Source organism: Typopeltis vanoorti, chromosome 1, assembly GCF_054136105.1.
Source record: "Typopeltis vanoorti isolate ZY-2024b chromosome 1, IOZ_Tvanoo_1.0, whole genome shotgun sequence".
NCBI classification, from domain to species: Eukaryota; Metazoa; Arthropoda; class Arachnida; order Uropygi; family Thelyphonidae; genus Typopeltis; species Typopeltis vanoorti.
Genome location: NC_143549.1, coordinates 142,493,192 through 142,510,743, shown reverse-complemented (window position 1 = coordinate 142,510,743; position 17,552 = coordinate 142,493,192). Strand labels below are relative to the sequence as shown.

General features: G+C 36.9%; 1 protein-coding gene across 2 annotated transcripts in view; it reads left to right on the top strand.

Moving 5' to 3' along the window:
- The window catches only part of LOC150110494 (uncharacterized), a 317,332-nt gene that overhangs the window by 147,242 nt on the left and 152,538 nt on the right, over positions 1-17,552 (top strand). For both annotated transcript variants that reach the window (XM_090399521.1, XM_090399529.1), the window contains 5 exons: positions 201-371; positions 882-1,024; positions 9,284-9,413; positions 14,950-15,152; positions 17,149-17,335. In XM_090399521.1, the coding sequence (XP_090255647.1) occupies positions 201-371; positions 882-1,024; positions 9,284-9,413; positions 14,950-15,152; positions 17,149-17,335 (834 nt within the window). The remainder of the gene's footprint in view (positions 1-200; positions 372-881; positions 1,025-9,283; positions 9,414-14,949; positions 15,153-17,148; positions 17,336-17,552) is intronic.

Below are 17,552 nucleotides of genomic sequence, written 5' to 3'. Positions count from 1 at the left end.
ACACACACACACACACACACACACACACACACACACACACACACAGTATTAATATGTGATCGGTTTACAACGGTTGGCGGTGACATTATTCCCATATTCCCATAAAAATTAATACTATAGTCAATCACAACCACTCAGGTGACTATTTAATATTTTTCAATAATTAAAATGTTTTATTTATTTATTTATTTTATTTGCAGTTCCCTCCCGACACCAATATCAGCACGATAGGCTACGAGGAAGGTCCGATATTCAAGTTCTTCATGCTTATCCAAGATTACGATTTCAAACAACACCACCAACCGTGGTGCCTCTATTGGATCAAGAATTTAATCAGTATCTTGCTCTGGAAGGACCGGATCGCAGACATGGTAAGAGGACATTTTGATACTATTCTCAAAAATCACACTGAAGAATAAATTAATGTAGTAACATCGAACTATAAAACATAAAATAAATAAATAAATATATATATATATATACATATAAAATATTAATTATTATCTAACGTAGTGAATCTTATGTTATAAAGTTTATTGGCCCTATCTACAATTCAGCAATTAAACTTCCAAATTATTAAGTATGATATACAAATTTCGACCAGTTGTACAATACTAAAGATAGTTTTTTACAACGTCGTATTTAAGTATTTTAAATAGAGTTTATCACTTTACCTTTGTTGCCAACAAATTGTATTGATATTCTGTATATGAGCGTGGATGTAAAGATCTTTTTATCATATTAAAGACAATAGCTTTAGATCTTCTGTAACATATTTTATGCATAAAAGACAGTTCCTTCGTATCGTATCAGTTATAACATGCTTTTACTAGAAGAGTTTATTTATTTAATTATTTTTCGAACTCTTTTGTTTTTTACAGCATGTGGTAGAGGAACTTTCGGCCCTCGCTGTAAGTTCACTTGCAGCGACTGCCAAAACGGGGGCCTCTGCAACGCTCGCACTACAGCATGTACTTGTCTACCAGGTTTCCAAGGATTACTTTGCAACGAAACGTGTCCTCAGGTAAGGAGAAGTTATTGATTTGCGAAAGCAAAAGCCAAGAAATTCTTTAAAATGTATCTCTTTTGTTCATGAAAAAGCTATTTATCTTGCGAAAACAGAATTAAAAACAATTTTGTCCACGCACACTTATGATAAAGATGGAAGAAATTTGTTTATGCGTATATATTAACCTTTAAAATCTTCAGAAACAAACAAAAAAATTGGATGATTGTTAATTTATTATATTTATATATTAATTTAATATATATATATATATATAATATCAGCATGTTAAGTTTGATGTCTTTGATTTTGGACACAAAATCAGCTGAATTTTTTATATGAGAAAAGGAACTTCCAGATAGGTTTTTTAAAAAGGATGCGTATTTAGATAGGTTGTAAGTAGGGGAGTTTATGCCTTCAACGATTGGTCTGAGTGTAGAGTTTAATTTATGGACCTTTGGGAGTCCATGTAATTCATCCGCTAATCGTGAGATTAGCGGATGAATCGACCTAATAGGGAAAGACGGATGTTTCTTGATAACTCTGAGGTGATTTTCAATAAATTGTTGGTTCTATTGTGCAGTTCTTTTGAAGTGTCACTATGAGAGTGTCAGTGTTTAGTAGTTCCAAAATTTTGTTATGGTAGTAATCAGATTTGTTTAAGATGACAGTAGCATTCCCTTTGTCTGCAGGGAGAATAATTATGTCAATATTATTTCTTAAGTTTTTTATAGCTGATCTTTCAGAATCAGCATGTTGTCAGATGGCGGTCTTGTATGATTTATGGTGAATATAGCTTCCATACGAAGAAGGTTTGCTTCTTGGTTTGGTAATAAGGATGCTGATTTTTCATTTAATTTGATACCAAACTTAGTCTAGCTGCTTATTTCTCTAATAAGACCTCTCTTGAAATCCGTTTTAAAAAAACCTATCTGGAAGTTCCTTTTTCTCATATAAAAAATTCAGCTGATTTTGTGTCCAAAATCAAAGACATCAAACTCAACAAATCAGATTTAATGGCAAGTTTCAATTTCTCTCTTCACGTAGATTCTGTGTATTTACTCAAGAAGATTCGTATATCTTCTTAAGTAGATACACGAATGTATTTACTCAAGAAGTCCTTCATCTTCTCCAGAACAAACTATCCAAGAAATTTTTTCCTTACTTTATCACTGTGTAAATTCAGGATACTTCAAATTCGAAAACAAGATTTGCAAACAGAACTCAGGATTGGCTATGGGCAGTCCGCTCTCTCCGATTCTTGCTGACATATTTCTTAAAGATTTTGAAGAAAAAGCAATTAATTCCTCGACTCTTAAACCCAAAATATGGTATCGTTATATAGACGATGTATTCCTCATCTGGGAACACAGTGTCAACAGCCTCAATTTTTTTCTAGACCACCTCAACAAGTTTCATGAGAAAATCAATTTTACCTACGAACTGGAATCCAACGACTGTCTCCCCTTTCTGGACTTAAAACTTACGAGATGCGCTGAAAATATCAAAATCGCCATTTTTAGAAAACCCACACACACAGACAGATACCTTCATGCTTCTTCCTATCACTACCCTCTGCAAAAATTTGGTATTATTTCAACCCTGGCACATTGAGACAGATCTTTACTAACAGATGAAACAGAAATTGAAAATGAACTCCATTTATTAAAAAGGACTTTTGTCAACAATGGTTTCTCTATTAAAAAGATTGATAAATTTTTCTCTTTCCATCGCTCAACTGCTATTGAATATTCTTCTCCCACAAGAGTTTTTATATCGTAGCCGTACATCAGCTCTCTCTCTCCCCAAAACTGGCAATAATTCTTAAGAAATTGAACATTAGAACTTGCTTCACTACGTTTCCGAAACTTCGCTCCATACTAAGTAGATCTAATGTGAAACATCTTCCTATTCAGTATCCAGGAGTCTACAGGATTTTGTGTGAATGTGGCAAACCATATTATGGCCAGACAGCTAAATCCATCCTTTTACTTATGGAAGTACACCAAAGAGACATATCCTACAATAGGACCAGAGCCAGCGCTCTCTCTAGCCACGTTCTCTTCTCTATCAACTCGGATGAAGGCCGTCAACACCTCGTAGACTGGCCGCAAAATTCTGATATCCATGTGTGTTATGATGAACTCGAAAGAAAGATTATCGAGTCTAGAGAAATATCCCTCGATTCATCCCATATTAACAACAGCATCTACACTCTTTCTGACGCACACATTGCCACTGTCTAGTATTAGCGCACTTGTGAAAGCTCACGCACGTAGTTAACTTCAATTGATCTCCAGCACGCATTCCTGTTTTAAAATGTACTATTGTGTTTTATACTAGATCTGTTGATGTAATTTTATCATGTCTCTGTTATTTTATATAATTATTTGCCTGTGATACCTGAAGAAGTTGATTTATTCAACGAAACTAGTAGTATCTTAACACTAAACTATTTCTTTTTCATTCTCGGTGTATGGTCATTCAAACATCTACCAAGTAAATATGAATGATAATATATATATATATATATATATATATATATATATATATATATATATATATATATATATATATATATATATATATATATATATATATATATATATATATATATATATACATGCAGCGTGTGTGTGACGTACTGCTAGCCACATTGGTGAGTACACTGGTTTCCACAGATAAAGGAGCAAAGAGAATAATCGCGATAACTCGGTGGGGGGGGATGAAAATTATATGAAATTCAGGTACATTTTATGTAAAATGTGACGTCAAGTATGATTATCGTACACAAATGAGTGGCGCTGTTAGCCGTATAAGCAAATGATCCGCGGCATAAAATCATGCATTTTGCGGTGGTTTTCCACATCGTTTCTAGAGTGAGATATTTTGTAATAGCAAAATTCTTGGATGTCACTGCAGGACATTCTTAAAGCGATGAATTCTATAGGCCAGCCAAAGTCAAGCGGAGGTAGCCAGATTGTTGCATGGGAGTAGTTCCTTGGTTCAGAGACTGTGGAATCAATTCCGACAATCACAAACAGCATCCCAGAGATGCAATGAAGGAAGACCACGGGCTACAGCCTCAGTGGGTGATAGATATGTCAGATTTCCTGCTCTTCGAAATAACAGTGCTACCCCGAATAAGCTATGATCTGACCCAATGTGTGCTCAGAAGGTTTTACGAAGGTGGTCAGTATGCTAGATGACCGGTAGTCTGCGTGCCCCTATCCCTACGCCACAGGAGAGAATGTTTGAAATAGGCCAAGTTCCAACTTGACCCAAGATCAATGGGATCCGTATTGTTTACAGACGAGTCCTGATTGTATCCACAAAGCGATACCAGGCGTGCTGTGATCTGGAGAGAACCAGGGACACCTAACTCCTCTGATATCCGTGAAAAGAACATTTATGATGGAGGTAGTGTGATAGTTTGGGGAGGCGACTCGTTGAATGGACGTACAAATCTATATGGGCTTCCTGGGAGAACTATGAATGCTGCAACTTATAGGTCGAGGTCCTGGATCCATATGTTCGTCTTTATGCTGGTGCGTCCTGTAAGTTAAATGTATCTTCATAGAGGAGACATTTAACTTACAGGACGATAATACTCGTCCTCATCGAACGAAGCTCGTGAACCAAAATCGTTAAGAAAAGGCTTTGCAGGAGCAATGGTTGTTGTTGTCAACTAAGCCCCTTGACACCATACATTATTATAAACAGTATGAAACATTGTCGAGAGCGCTGTATTGATGTCAGGGGTGATCACATTCCTAATTGAGGCATTTTGTCAATCTCATTTTCACCTGTTGTGTTTAACCACTGTCTTAATGGACCCATTTGTTACTGAATTAATTTCCTATGGGTGCTAATTTCCTATGACGCACGATATAGAATCCATTGCTCTAAATATGCCTTGGTGTCTGCTTCCAATATGCACAGAAGGGAAGGTTATACGAAGGTGGTTTCCAGTAAATAATGTATATCGAATGTCGTTGAATAAAAAGCAAGCTTTGTATACTGAACCCTTCCCACGAAAATGCATCGCTTGCAACTCCTAACATAGAAATGCACAATTATGCGAATGCTTGTGGTTGGTCGCTTTTCCAATTACAGATTGTGTAGAATCTGCGCAATGATAAGGTAACCAGTTTTTCCATGGAGAGTCGGAGCTTAACACTTAGTATTTACTTTAGACATGAATATTTCCGTATAATGTTTGATAATATTCCATTTCTTCAGCATATTGTGGCCTTAAGAATGGATAATTTAAATTCAAACAGAAGGCGCAGACATTTTCTCCGAGTGCCCGATCTGTCCATTTGATTGTTGTACAATCATTCGCATGCATGATCAAAATAACTTTCGGAAAAACCACTGATCACATTTATAAGCTACAAAATCTACCCACTCTACCACACACACACACACACACACACACACACACACACACACACACACACACACACACACACACACACACACACACACACACACACACACACACACACATTTTGTATTTACAGGGTGTCCCTGAATTCATGGCCCAAACGTGAGGGGATGGTAGTACTCACCGAAACCACCAATAATCGTCATAGAATAATATAATATGCGGCCGCAAACGCAGCCCGGTGCCGGTAGGGAGCGCAGACGCCCGACTGTCCGTCGCAGCCGGCGATGTGCGCGACAAGTCCGGTGTTTACGAGCAGGTACGCCAATCACTACTCCGCCGTTGTGCCGCGAGTATCAATGTTGGTGGGCAGACTTGGAGCATTTGTTGTAATTATCTCCAATAAATGTAACTCTGGAAACCTGTGTTGTCTGTCCTTCATTTCCGACTCCTCACTGCGTTTGCCGCCGCATATTCTATGACGAATATTGCTGGTTTCGGTGAGTACTACCATCACCTGGTAGTACTCACCGAAATGTTTGGGCCATGAATTCAGGGACTGTATATCGAGTAAACGGCACCGTCTCTGAGAAAACGCATTTTACAATGTTCATAAAAAGAACGATAAGAACACATACTATTAGAAAATTATCTCTACCGAAAAAAGAAATTGCATCACTCCGAATGCATTGCATACATTCAGATTACACCATACACAAATTATTATTTATAAATGGAACTTGTCCTAGCAATGGGAACTCTCCTTTTTGCTAGTACTTATTGCAACCACGTTACTAGAAATTCTTCCCATCTTAACTTCACTTTCGTGTTAGGCTCAATAGTATTCACAGCCGAAAAACTTCTTGGAACTGACAGTTCATAGAACCCGGTCTGGCAGATTGCCAAGAATAGTCAATTCATGCTGAAGGGGAGGACAAAAAATAAAGCATGTACGAACTGGTCACCAACAAGCGAAATCAACTGCTTTATACGTAAAATTTTCCAACTGTTATGTAAGCAAAATAGTTACCACTTTAAAAACTACAATGTTCATAAAAGAAAAGTTAATTTTCCAACGTGTAATAATAAACGACTCATCCCACATGACGGATTGATTACCCTATTATCGGAATGCATTCTCCTTCTTCTGACATGCGCACAAGTTTCGAAGGGTCTCTCATCTGTGGGCGTGCAGTATTTATGACAGGCCAGTTAATCCTATTTGCATTGTCTTCTATGTTGTGTATCGCGTGTGTTCGTCTGGTATTCAAACCCAGATCTTTCTGATAATCAAAGAGCATCCATTATCTATAATGACATCTACATTTCCTAGAAATTCTTAGTAATTTTAAAATCACAATCACTTTCACTTCTAACTCAACTAGATTCTTGCCAAAGCACGATCACCTGTGTTCTATTTATAAATCGACACGTTCTATTTATAGATAATAATTTGTATATGTTGTAATCTGAATCTATGCGATGCATTAGGAGTAATGCAATTTCTTTTTTCTGAAGAGATAATGTTCTTATCGTTCTTTTTACGATCAGAGACAGTACCTTTTATTTGTGTGTGTGTGTATATATATATATATATTAGGGTTACCAAGTAATTTTATAAACTTGGTTATTTAACTCCTAATCCCAAGTAAGCAAACAGTTAAGTTTGCGCCTGAAACGTAGTTCAAGTCTAAAGGTGGTGCAACGCCAGGGCAACTCATTGTAAAGGTGGGTAAAGATCTGATCACTATTCTTAGTATTTTCCATAATGTAAAGCACATTTGACTAAGATATGTATACGGCTAAAAAAGGTTGAAACCAGTCTGGGTAGTGACCCCACCCATAATGTATTGCAGTATACATATCTTAGTGAGATGTGCTTTACATTATGGAAAATACTAAGAATAGTGATTAGAGCCTTATCCACCTTTACAATGAGTTGCCCTGGTGTGCACCACCTTTAGACTTGAACTACGTTCAGGCGCAAACTTAACTGTTTTGCTTACTTGGGATTAGGAGTTAATTAACCAAGTTTATAAAATTACTTGGTAACCCTAATATACATTATTCCCAAGGAAAAAAAATTCTTATTTACATATATATATATGCAAAATGTTTGTGTGTGTAGTGCCAGGTGTTTTTAGTGTGATTAGAATTAGAATGTACCATAATGGAGTAATTAGAATGTAATATTATACAATAATTAGAAGGTGTCATATTATTCAGACACAGGTCTAGCCAGTCATGTATTATTAAATTCATGTTGAATTCTACATGAATCATTGCACTAGTTGTGATATATCATATTCATGCTGAGCTCTGATTTATTGCAAAGAGAGCTCACCTATTCGTCATCAAAAATACCTAACTGGCGAGAAAGCTTGGGTTGACTGGTCATATAGTGAGCCTCTGATCTCTCTCTCTCTCTCTCATTAGTAAGGAAGACTTCCTCCTACTGGAGAGAAGGATGGGCCAACATTTGTGTGTGTGTATATATATATATATACTGTATATATGAGATGGTCTGAAACGTTCTTGGCATAACAATGTAAAAACGAATTTATAATTTCAAAATTATTTTTATTTTTCAACATAATCTCCCTTAAGACTAATACATTTTAGTCCAGCGATGCTCCAGTGCCATTATCTTGTCCATGTAGTGGTTCTCAGTAAGATCTGCAAAATACCCCTCTACAGCTGCAATCCCTCTCTTGATTCGAAGAAAAACGCTCACCAGCGAGGAAAACGTTTAGTTTTGGGAAGAGATAGAAATCAGAGGGAGCCAAGTCTGGGAATAGGGTGGATGTTCCAACAATTCATAGTGCAGATCCCTTAATTTTCCCATTGCCAAAACACCTTAGTGGGCAGGTACGTTGTCCTTATGAAAGATGATTTTTTCTTCTTCAAAACGGATATTTTCTCACGAGTTTTTTCGTCTAGTCTGGTTAAAAGAGCGGAATAATATTCCCCAGTTATTGTTTTACCTTTAAGATAATTAATAAACAAAATGCCTTTAGCATCCCAAAACACCGATGCCATGACCTTTCCTGTTGATGGAACCGACTTTGTCTCTTTGGCGTGAACAACCGGCTTCTGTCCACTGTTTTGACCTGTTTGGATTCTGGTGTGTAATGATGAATCCAAGTCTCATCCATAGTAATAAATCGACGCACAAAATCAGTTTTATTCTTGTTAAAACGCTCCAAGCACTGTTCAGAGATTTTCATGCAATTGCGTTTTTTTTTTGATCTGCTGTGAGCAAGTACAACACCCATCTTGCGCAAAGCTTTTTCATTTGCAATTCTTCAAGCAAAATATGTCCTGCACGTTATTTTGAAATGCCTATAGGCTCAGCAATTTCACGCACTTTGACTCCCCGGTCATCCAATTATCGTGCACTTGATCATTGATTTCTGATGTTGTTATACTTTTTGGACGTCCTTCACGTGGATCATCTTCAAGGCTGATACAGCCACGTTTAAACTGGGTAGCTCATTTCTTAATTGTCGAAAATGAAGGAGAAGAGTGCCCATAAACGTTTATGAACTTCGAATGAATTTCTTTAGGCGTTAAACCTTCTTTTACAAAGAATTTTATAACCGCACGTCAATTTTATCCATTTCAAGGGATACTGACAACACTTTTGCTTCAGACAGCTGCATAAAACAAACTACTTGATAGAATGACTTGTAATTTCACATGAATGCTCATGACAGATATACCAACGTAGAAAACAAATCTTGTCGATGGTGTTGTCATCTACGGTCGCGACCAAGAACTTTTCAGACCACCTTCGTATAAGTAGATAATTAAATAATAGATAATAAAATATAGTTAATTTATTTATTTAATTTGTTTGCTCTAACTAAACTGTTTATTTACTGTAGGGCAAATTTGGTCATGGCTGCAGCAAAACATGTAAGTGTCAAAATGGAGGAACATGCGACCCAGTCAATGGAGACTGTACTTGTCCCCCTGGTATACAGGGCAAACAATGTGAAGAAGGTTGCCCTCCTGGTAAATAAATGCATTTAAAGTCATTAGAAAAACTCTTAACTTAAACGTAAAGAGTTTGACTTTAAATTAATTAAAGTCAAACTATTACATAGTTTAATTATCTTTATATTTACACAAAAGAGTTATATGTAAATTTTTATATTCGCGGACTTTTCATTCCTATATTTGTCATGTTTTTTCCAAAACTTATTTACTTAAACACCTTTGTGAATGTCAGAAATGCCAGACTTTCCTTTAAAATGTGCGAAAATATCCTAGATGTTGAGCTTATCATTGGAAATAATCAGAGAGAAAAACATACTACTGTCAAGTTTAGATTCAACTTTGCATGCTTATTCTTCCATTTTTGTTAAACGAATGACAAAAAAAAATCGACATGGATAGCATTCACGGTAACATTCATCTGATCAGATAGGCAGATTTTGGATACAATGGGAATTTACTTACTGAAATCTGTTTTTATATCCGTTAGTTAGATGAGTAAATTTCCATTGCATCCAATGTCTTCCCTTGTGATCTTCTGACCGCTTTTCTAATTTTCACCGATGGTCTCCAAATGTAGGCAGTTTTTGTGTCTTTCCAGCAATAAGAAACTGGTTTCATTCATAATCAGCTAACCACGTTTAAATCCTTCATATAACAGTGAACCAGTTTTTTTTATATTTCGCTTCACTGTTACATTTCATTTCAGTTTGAGAGCAGATATCAAAACTTGGTTGCTATAACAACACCCTTCAGTTTTAAAAGTATGTCAAGAGTGAGTAGATTAGCACTTACCACTCACTTTTTTGGAAGGACTCTTGTAACTGAAATAATTGAGTGTTTGATTATGTACTATTTTTAATAACTTTGAATTACTGTTTCGACCTCACACCCACAGAATCGATAACTATGTCATCAAGAATGCAGAGAAAAATTTTCAACAATAACTCTACACCCTCTGTCCAAAAGGAAACCGAACTTTTCGAAAATAGAAGAAACTAGTGGCGCCACCTGTTTTATATTTTTGTTATAGAAAGCAGCAACCTTCATTAGTGTTGAGCCAACTGTTTATGACATTTGTTTCATTAGAAGCCGAGTTATAGTGCCAAGAGTGACAGTGTGTTGTGTTTTGACGAACGGTCCGAAAATGAGTTTCAAACAGACAGCTGTGATTGACTTTTGTGTTAAACTTGGTAAAAGTTTTACTGAAACGCATCAAGTGCTTCAAAAAGCATACGGTGATAAATGCTTATCTCGTACTCAAGTTTACGAGTAGTTTATACCGGCCATTATGGTCAAATACACCCGCAAACGCTTCGTATCCATCATATATTTCAATGTAATATCGATAGTATTACAATTTTAATATGCACTTCGCATCCATGATAATCTTGACGTCTTGCCCGGTAGCGTGGTTAAGCGATTTCAAAGTGGTCGTGAGATGCTTGAGGACGACGAAAAGCAGGGCCGTCCAAAAACTGGAGTGAGCAAAGTTAACATGCAAAAAGTGCGTGATTTCAAGTGCGTGATTTGATCACAAAAGAAATCAAAGAAAACCCGAAATCGTCCATGAGATTGATTGAAGACCAGTCTTAATGTATGGAAGCGAACTCTGGACAATAAAACAAAAAGACAAACAAAGATTAACAACAGCAGAAATGAAGTTTATGAGAAAAATTGCAAAGTATACCTTATTTGATCACAAAAGAAATGAAGAAATTATGAAAGAGTTAAACCAAGATCCAGTAATAGAAAAAATTAAAAAATATAAATATAAATGGATGGAACACGTTCAAAGAATGAAAACAGAAAGATTACCAAAAGAAGCCTTAAAGTACAAGCCATTAGGAAAAAGAAAACCAGGACGTCCTCTTAAACGATGACTTCTAAGGCCGGAATAGGCCTAAATCCTTGATACGCATGATGAAAATGAACTGTGCACAACATTTGGATCGAGAGTTTGGGCTTTCTTGAATTGAATTCGCGATTTGTTCTCCACAAGTTGATTCTCTCTATGTTCACAGGGCATCTACAGATGCCGTATGGTCACTCCGATGCTCGGTGATGTCTCACACCAGGCCTCGCCATGTAGTCCTGTTGTTTGCTTTTCTGGCAGCCTCAACTCTCTGAAGATCATTCACTCCACACACGCCATCCATCCATCTCATTGATGGTCTACCTCTGCCTCTTTTTCCAGGAACTTTACCTTCTATTACTGTTCTGAGAAGTCCTCCTTCCATCCTTTCTATGTGTCCAAAATATTTTAACTTTCTTCTGTCAATATCCTTAAGGAGCATTAAAGTTCTACTAATCTTTTCTAACACTCATTCATTTGTACGCCTTTCAGTATATGATATCCTCAACAGCCTTCTGTAACACCACATCTCAAAATCAGATATCTGTTTCTTATCTGACTTCTTTAGGTTTCAAGTCTCGCATCCATAAGTCACTGTTGGAAAAACAACTACATCTAAAATACTCAACTTTGTTCCCATGGAGATAGATCCATCCTTCCAGATTTTAGACAGGTCTCTGACTTGTTTTAGCCATTCCTAACCTTTTTCTGGCATCTTCTGAACAGCAATTCTTCACATTAATAATGGATCCCAGGTACTCAAACTTGCTGACTTCCTCAATTCTTTCTCCATTAAGATACACTTGTTTCTCAAGAGCTTCTCTGTTTGTTTTTCCTTTGAGAACCATGATCTTTGTCTTGCTAGAATTGAGTTGAAGTCCTCTGTTATTACTGATCTTGTTAACTTTGTCAAGAATTAGTCCTAGTTCTTCCATGTCATTACAAAGGAGTACTGTATCATCAGCGTACCTCAGATTACTGATCAATCTACCTCCTATCGTAATTCCTGTCCTGAGCTCATCCAATGCTTCACGCATGATGTCCTCTGCATATATACTAAACAAGTGAGGAGAAAGTAAACATCCTTGTCTAACTCCTTTTCCAACTTGAAGCAAATCAGTCAATCCAACACCTGTTCTTACTGTGGCTTCTTGCTCCTTATACAAGTTGGCTATCAACCTGATAGTGTGTTGAGGAAAACCCATTCTTTTCATTACTTCCCACAGTTTCACATGCTCAACACAGTCAAAAGCTTAAGAGTAGTCTAAGAAACACATTACCAGAGGGAGTCTGAATTCTTTATATTTTTCCGACAAGTTGACCGACGACCAAAAAATGTATCGAATTGAACACTGCAAGGACCTCATTAAAACCGCTCGTAAGGACTCAAACTTCCTTGAAACGATCGTTACTGGTGACGAAACGTGGTGTTTTGAGTATGAGCCCGAAACAATGCGCCATAGTGCTGAGTGGAGACCACCAGAAGAGGGGCATCCGAAAGAAAGTCGCTTGGAGAAGGTCAAAAGTAAAGACAATGTTGATTTGTTTCTTGATTGTTTCTACGATTCCAAGGGCATTATCTACAAAGAATTCGTTCTGCCTGGCCAGACGGTCAATGGTGAGTTTTATCTCGAAGGTTTGAAGCGATTGATAGCGAGAATTCGTCGCGTACGGCAAGAATATTGTGACGACCGACCGTTCGTCAAACACACTGTCACTCTTGGCACTATAACTCGGCTTCTAATGAAAAAATGTCATAAACAGTTGACACAACACTAATGAGTTACCCCTTTCGACAACAAAAAGATACAACAGGTTGCCCCACTAGTTTCTTCTATTTTCGAAGGTTTCGTTTTGGACAGAGAGTGTATTTCATACCAGCATGATTTTTCATCTATTCCGTCTTCGTTTTTGTCAAAAGTCTAATAAAAACAAAAGTCTATATTCTTGAATGCTTAGAGTGGCTAACATTTTTGAAGAGTGGATTAAACCTATTAATTAAAAAATAATTATAATAAATATAGAAAGAAAGGGTTATGTTTAAGGTAAAAATAATGATAGTTGGAAGCACGAATAAATCAACATCAATTTATTAATTTATTTCTTTAATTAATTTTATGTCTCAAGTTTTACTGTATAGCAACTGATCCAGGATATAATAATAATAATAAGAAGAAGAAGAATAACAACAACAACAACACCTGATCATTATTTTCTAATAAATGGGCGAATTTTTAATACCAGTGGTATCCAAATCATAATATTTCGTTATCCGCTGTGAGGATGCTATCTCTCTCTCTCTCTCTCGTTTATTTTCTGAGTACAGGTTATTTATAAATATATCTTTTCTATCCAATTATCAGTTCCTCATGACACAATCTGTCGATGGCTTTTGGTAGTCAAAATAGAACCACGAGTCAGGAATTTTAGGATGCATTTTGAATCCTAAAATTCCTGATTCGTGGTTCTACACGTCGTTATTCCTCCTCCTTCTCCTCATACATATTAGGCCCTAGTCGTTAGTTAATTCGAAACCGCAACCGCATCTAAGATAAGGTAGTTAGCCTCCTATGCCTCCCGGTGTGTACTATGTCTGTCGATGAGTGTGTTCATAGGGCCGGTTTGCCTGTCCTGGTGGACGAAAAACCCAACTTTCCGAGTGAAAAAAAAAAAAAAAACCTACGCACCTATGAGACCGGCTAACTCACTTTCAGTCGAAAGAGACTAGGTAAAGGTTTCTCATGTCACTGAGGAAAATCGAATCGAATTCGAAAACAGCTTCTTCTATACTGACTGAGCTACGAAGGTTCACATGTCTTTATTAGTATTTTTATACAAAATGAAATTTTTTTGTCCTCGATGTCGGATCCATACTAAAACTGCGTACTGCGAACAGCTTCTTCGCATTTCTTATTATTATTTCTCGTTCAATTATTAAAAAAAAAAAAATAGGAACGCCAGTAATTAGTCTTATAAGTTTAAATCCCTGACTACGTTATCGTTTGGTTTTATCTAGTCCTTACTAATAATGCCAGTAACAAATATGAGATTAAACCGTTCTGTCAGTCTAGTGAATTCTGCATTCTCAAATAATCTTATAAGCGTTGCGTGTTCTGCACAAATCCATAGTGTTTACTTTAGTTCATGCATGTTGTCTTTGTTTCGTCTGATTTTAGTATTTCACAGAAATAAGTTTGACTGACTAAACTCCATCGTCCAGTCTGCCACTGGAATCAAACCTATAAGGGTCTTTCTTCTGGAATTCTAGTATTATTATTAACCCAGAAACATTGCCACAAGGAAAGGATATACTCGTACAGGCTTAATTCAATTCACCTCGATGAAAGACGATGGGATATAATTGCTACATTCACTGCTTGACACGTCCTTTTGATAACTTTTCTAATTTTAATATGCATAGAAGGCGATTTCGGTTTGAAGGTATACAACAATAATATTTCTCGAAGAACTCTAATAAGTTCACGGATAAAGCCATCAATGCCCTTAGAGATAACACTGGAAGAAGCTGTAAACAGTAATACCATCCATCATTTGGCTAACAGTTTTTACTTTTATTATGAAAGTACAATGCATGCTGCAAGCTTTTCATAACGAATACAGGAGAAATCCTTTCTTACACAACATAAAGAAGATTTATTAGTAACTTTTGATCTTAAGAAAAATGCTTCCTTCTTTCAGGACTGTTTGGGGATAACTGTGACAAGCCTTGTCCACAAATCTGTCCTAGTGGGCGCTGTAATCGACTTTTTGGATATTGCGAATGTGATCCAGGACTATTTGGACCCAAGTGTAACTTACCTTGTCCGGAGTATACCTATGGACCAAATTGTAGAGGTCAATGCAAGTGCGTAAAAGAGTATACGAAGAAATGTAATACTAAGGTAAGCAAATAAATATTCACATCAATGATATTTATTGAAATGCGACCAAAAATAAAAAATACTTTAAATTATAGATCTCAGCCATCATAGGCAATATACAGTCAATTATATATATGCTAATATTTAACGCATTATAGCTGTGAAAAAAAAATCCCAACTGTTTTTATGATATGCCCAACATAAATCATAAGAAAATATCCTATCCTGCATCCTGCGTTACAATAAGTTTACGAATATCCCCACATCTTTTCGAATACCAGATGCTACTGAAAAACTAGGTAAAGAGTAAGATTTAAAGGCAAGGGGTGCAAGCTGAATGGCTGAAATTGCAGAATGTTGGGAATGGGAAGGTCTTCCAGCAGAATATTATCATTGGTTGCCTCGTTAGTCATCACTCAGACTGCAGCAGAATTGAAACGTTTGGGATCATCGTTGGCTGACATTAAAGGAAGAAAATGAAAGGCATAAACTGATGGAACGCGAGAAAAGAGTGCTCATAATTTTTTGTGTGTGTGTGTGTGTGTGCGCGTTTGTGTTTTTCATGTAGTCAGTCAATGGAGCCTCAAGCAAAAGTTCGGGGGGAGGGGGGGCACAGTTCATTTTTTTAAGCAAACTGAAGTTAAAAATTCGCAGGAGAAAGTCTACTTAGAAATTAACTGTGAAACACACTATTTCAAATAGTAATATACACCGCTTTGAAAGAAGTCCACGGAAACCTCAATGGACAAGATGCATCGTAACGAGTCATGTGTTTGTAGCTCAGTATAAATTGGAAGAATATGATGCTTCCAAGTCAGTGCAACTGCGTCCGGGTGAAATGGCTGCGAGAAGGGAACTGATGGGGTTTGAAAGCGGCATTGCAATAGGATGCTATTGCAAGCATATCTGTTCGGCAAATTATTAAGTGGATCGGGCCATCCCAGGTCAACAATCAGTGATATACTGAGATGGAAGCGCAGAGAGTCAACTGCGAGTGCAACCCGCAGTGGACCCACCATACTCACCGAACATGACCGTAGGGTACTACGAAAGGTAATATGTAAAAACCGCCATTCGTTGGCCGTTACTACTCTCCTTTTGGAATAAAAGGCAATAAAGTGGGGGGGGTAGTGCTAAGGGAGAAATAACTACAGAAAATCACAGTTATGGAATCAATTAACATTTTCTTTAGCAATCATTTCACTTGATAGCAATAAAGAAATTAGCTAAACGTACAAAAATTATTTCTGAATTCCTTCAAAGAATACCATCTTCTTGCTTGACAGCTATTCTAGAGGACAAGTGCCTTCCCAGACTTGTTCCCCAAACCTGTGGACGAAGAAATTATTTTGTTCAATTATGTTTGATTATTCATACCTGAATAGACAAATGTGATAAATTAAGGCTTAGCTTTATGGTAACGTTTAAGAACTAGGCCTGCTGGATAAACCTTTTCTAGTCTCGTTTCTCCCGCAATTTTAGCGGCCGATCTTTGCCACAGAGTAGCAGATTTTTCCCCTCAGAACAGAGAAAAAATTGGTTCGGGTTTTAATCCCTAACACAATGGACTGTAGAAGACGCAGGGAATATGTAATTTCCCAAATGGAACAAATGACGATCTTTTATCACTAACTTTCAGGAAATCGATAGGCAATATTCTTCATCTTTCACCTTCACAGAGGGTGTGATTTATATATGTGAAACATATACAAAGACAGTAACAGAAACTAGTTTATTTCAACTGCACTGCATTCCACTAGAAAGGTCCCATTCTCCAATCCGAAGTATTTCTATACGATCTAACCAAAAATATGATGGATAATTACCAAACACTTTTATCCCGCACAACAAACAAACCGGTCAGAACAGTACATGCAGTCTATAGATATAATACAGCTAACCTCATAGAGCCTTAGTTTCTTCTGCGATAATCCCAATCAATCCAACTCACCATTCAACCTTTGGAGTTATCGTTCGTTCTGGGAATTTTGGATTAATAGAATTTTCTTTTTTACAGACTGGGAAATGTGAGTGTAAACTCGGTTATTCTGGAATCCAATGTGAACATCCCTGTCCTCCTGATCGATGGGGAAAAGACTGTCTTCAAACATGTCACTGTTCTTCAAACACTACCTGCGATCCAGCGACAGGCACTTGTATGCGAGATTGTCCTGCAGGATGGACTGGACCAAACTGCGAGATAAGTAAGTTGCTCACATTTCTTAATCCACTGGTATTTATACTTGAATGTCAATTTCTTAAGGGTACTTTCATTGACATTGCTAAATAAACAGAATTACGTCTCCTTGACGATATAGTTATTTAAATAGTTATTGAAGTTATTGTTGGTGAAGGTGTTATTTGAATTATATTGTGCGCACATGCATGTGATTGATGGAAAACACCTGAATATCTGCTAAT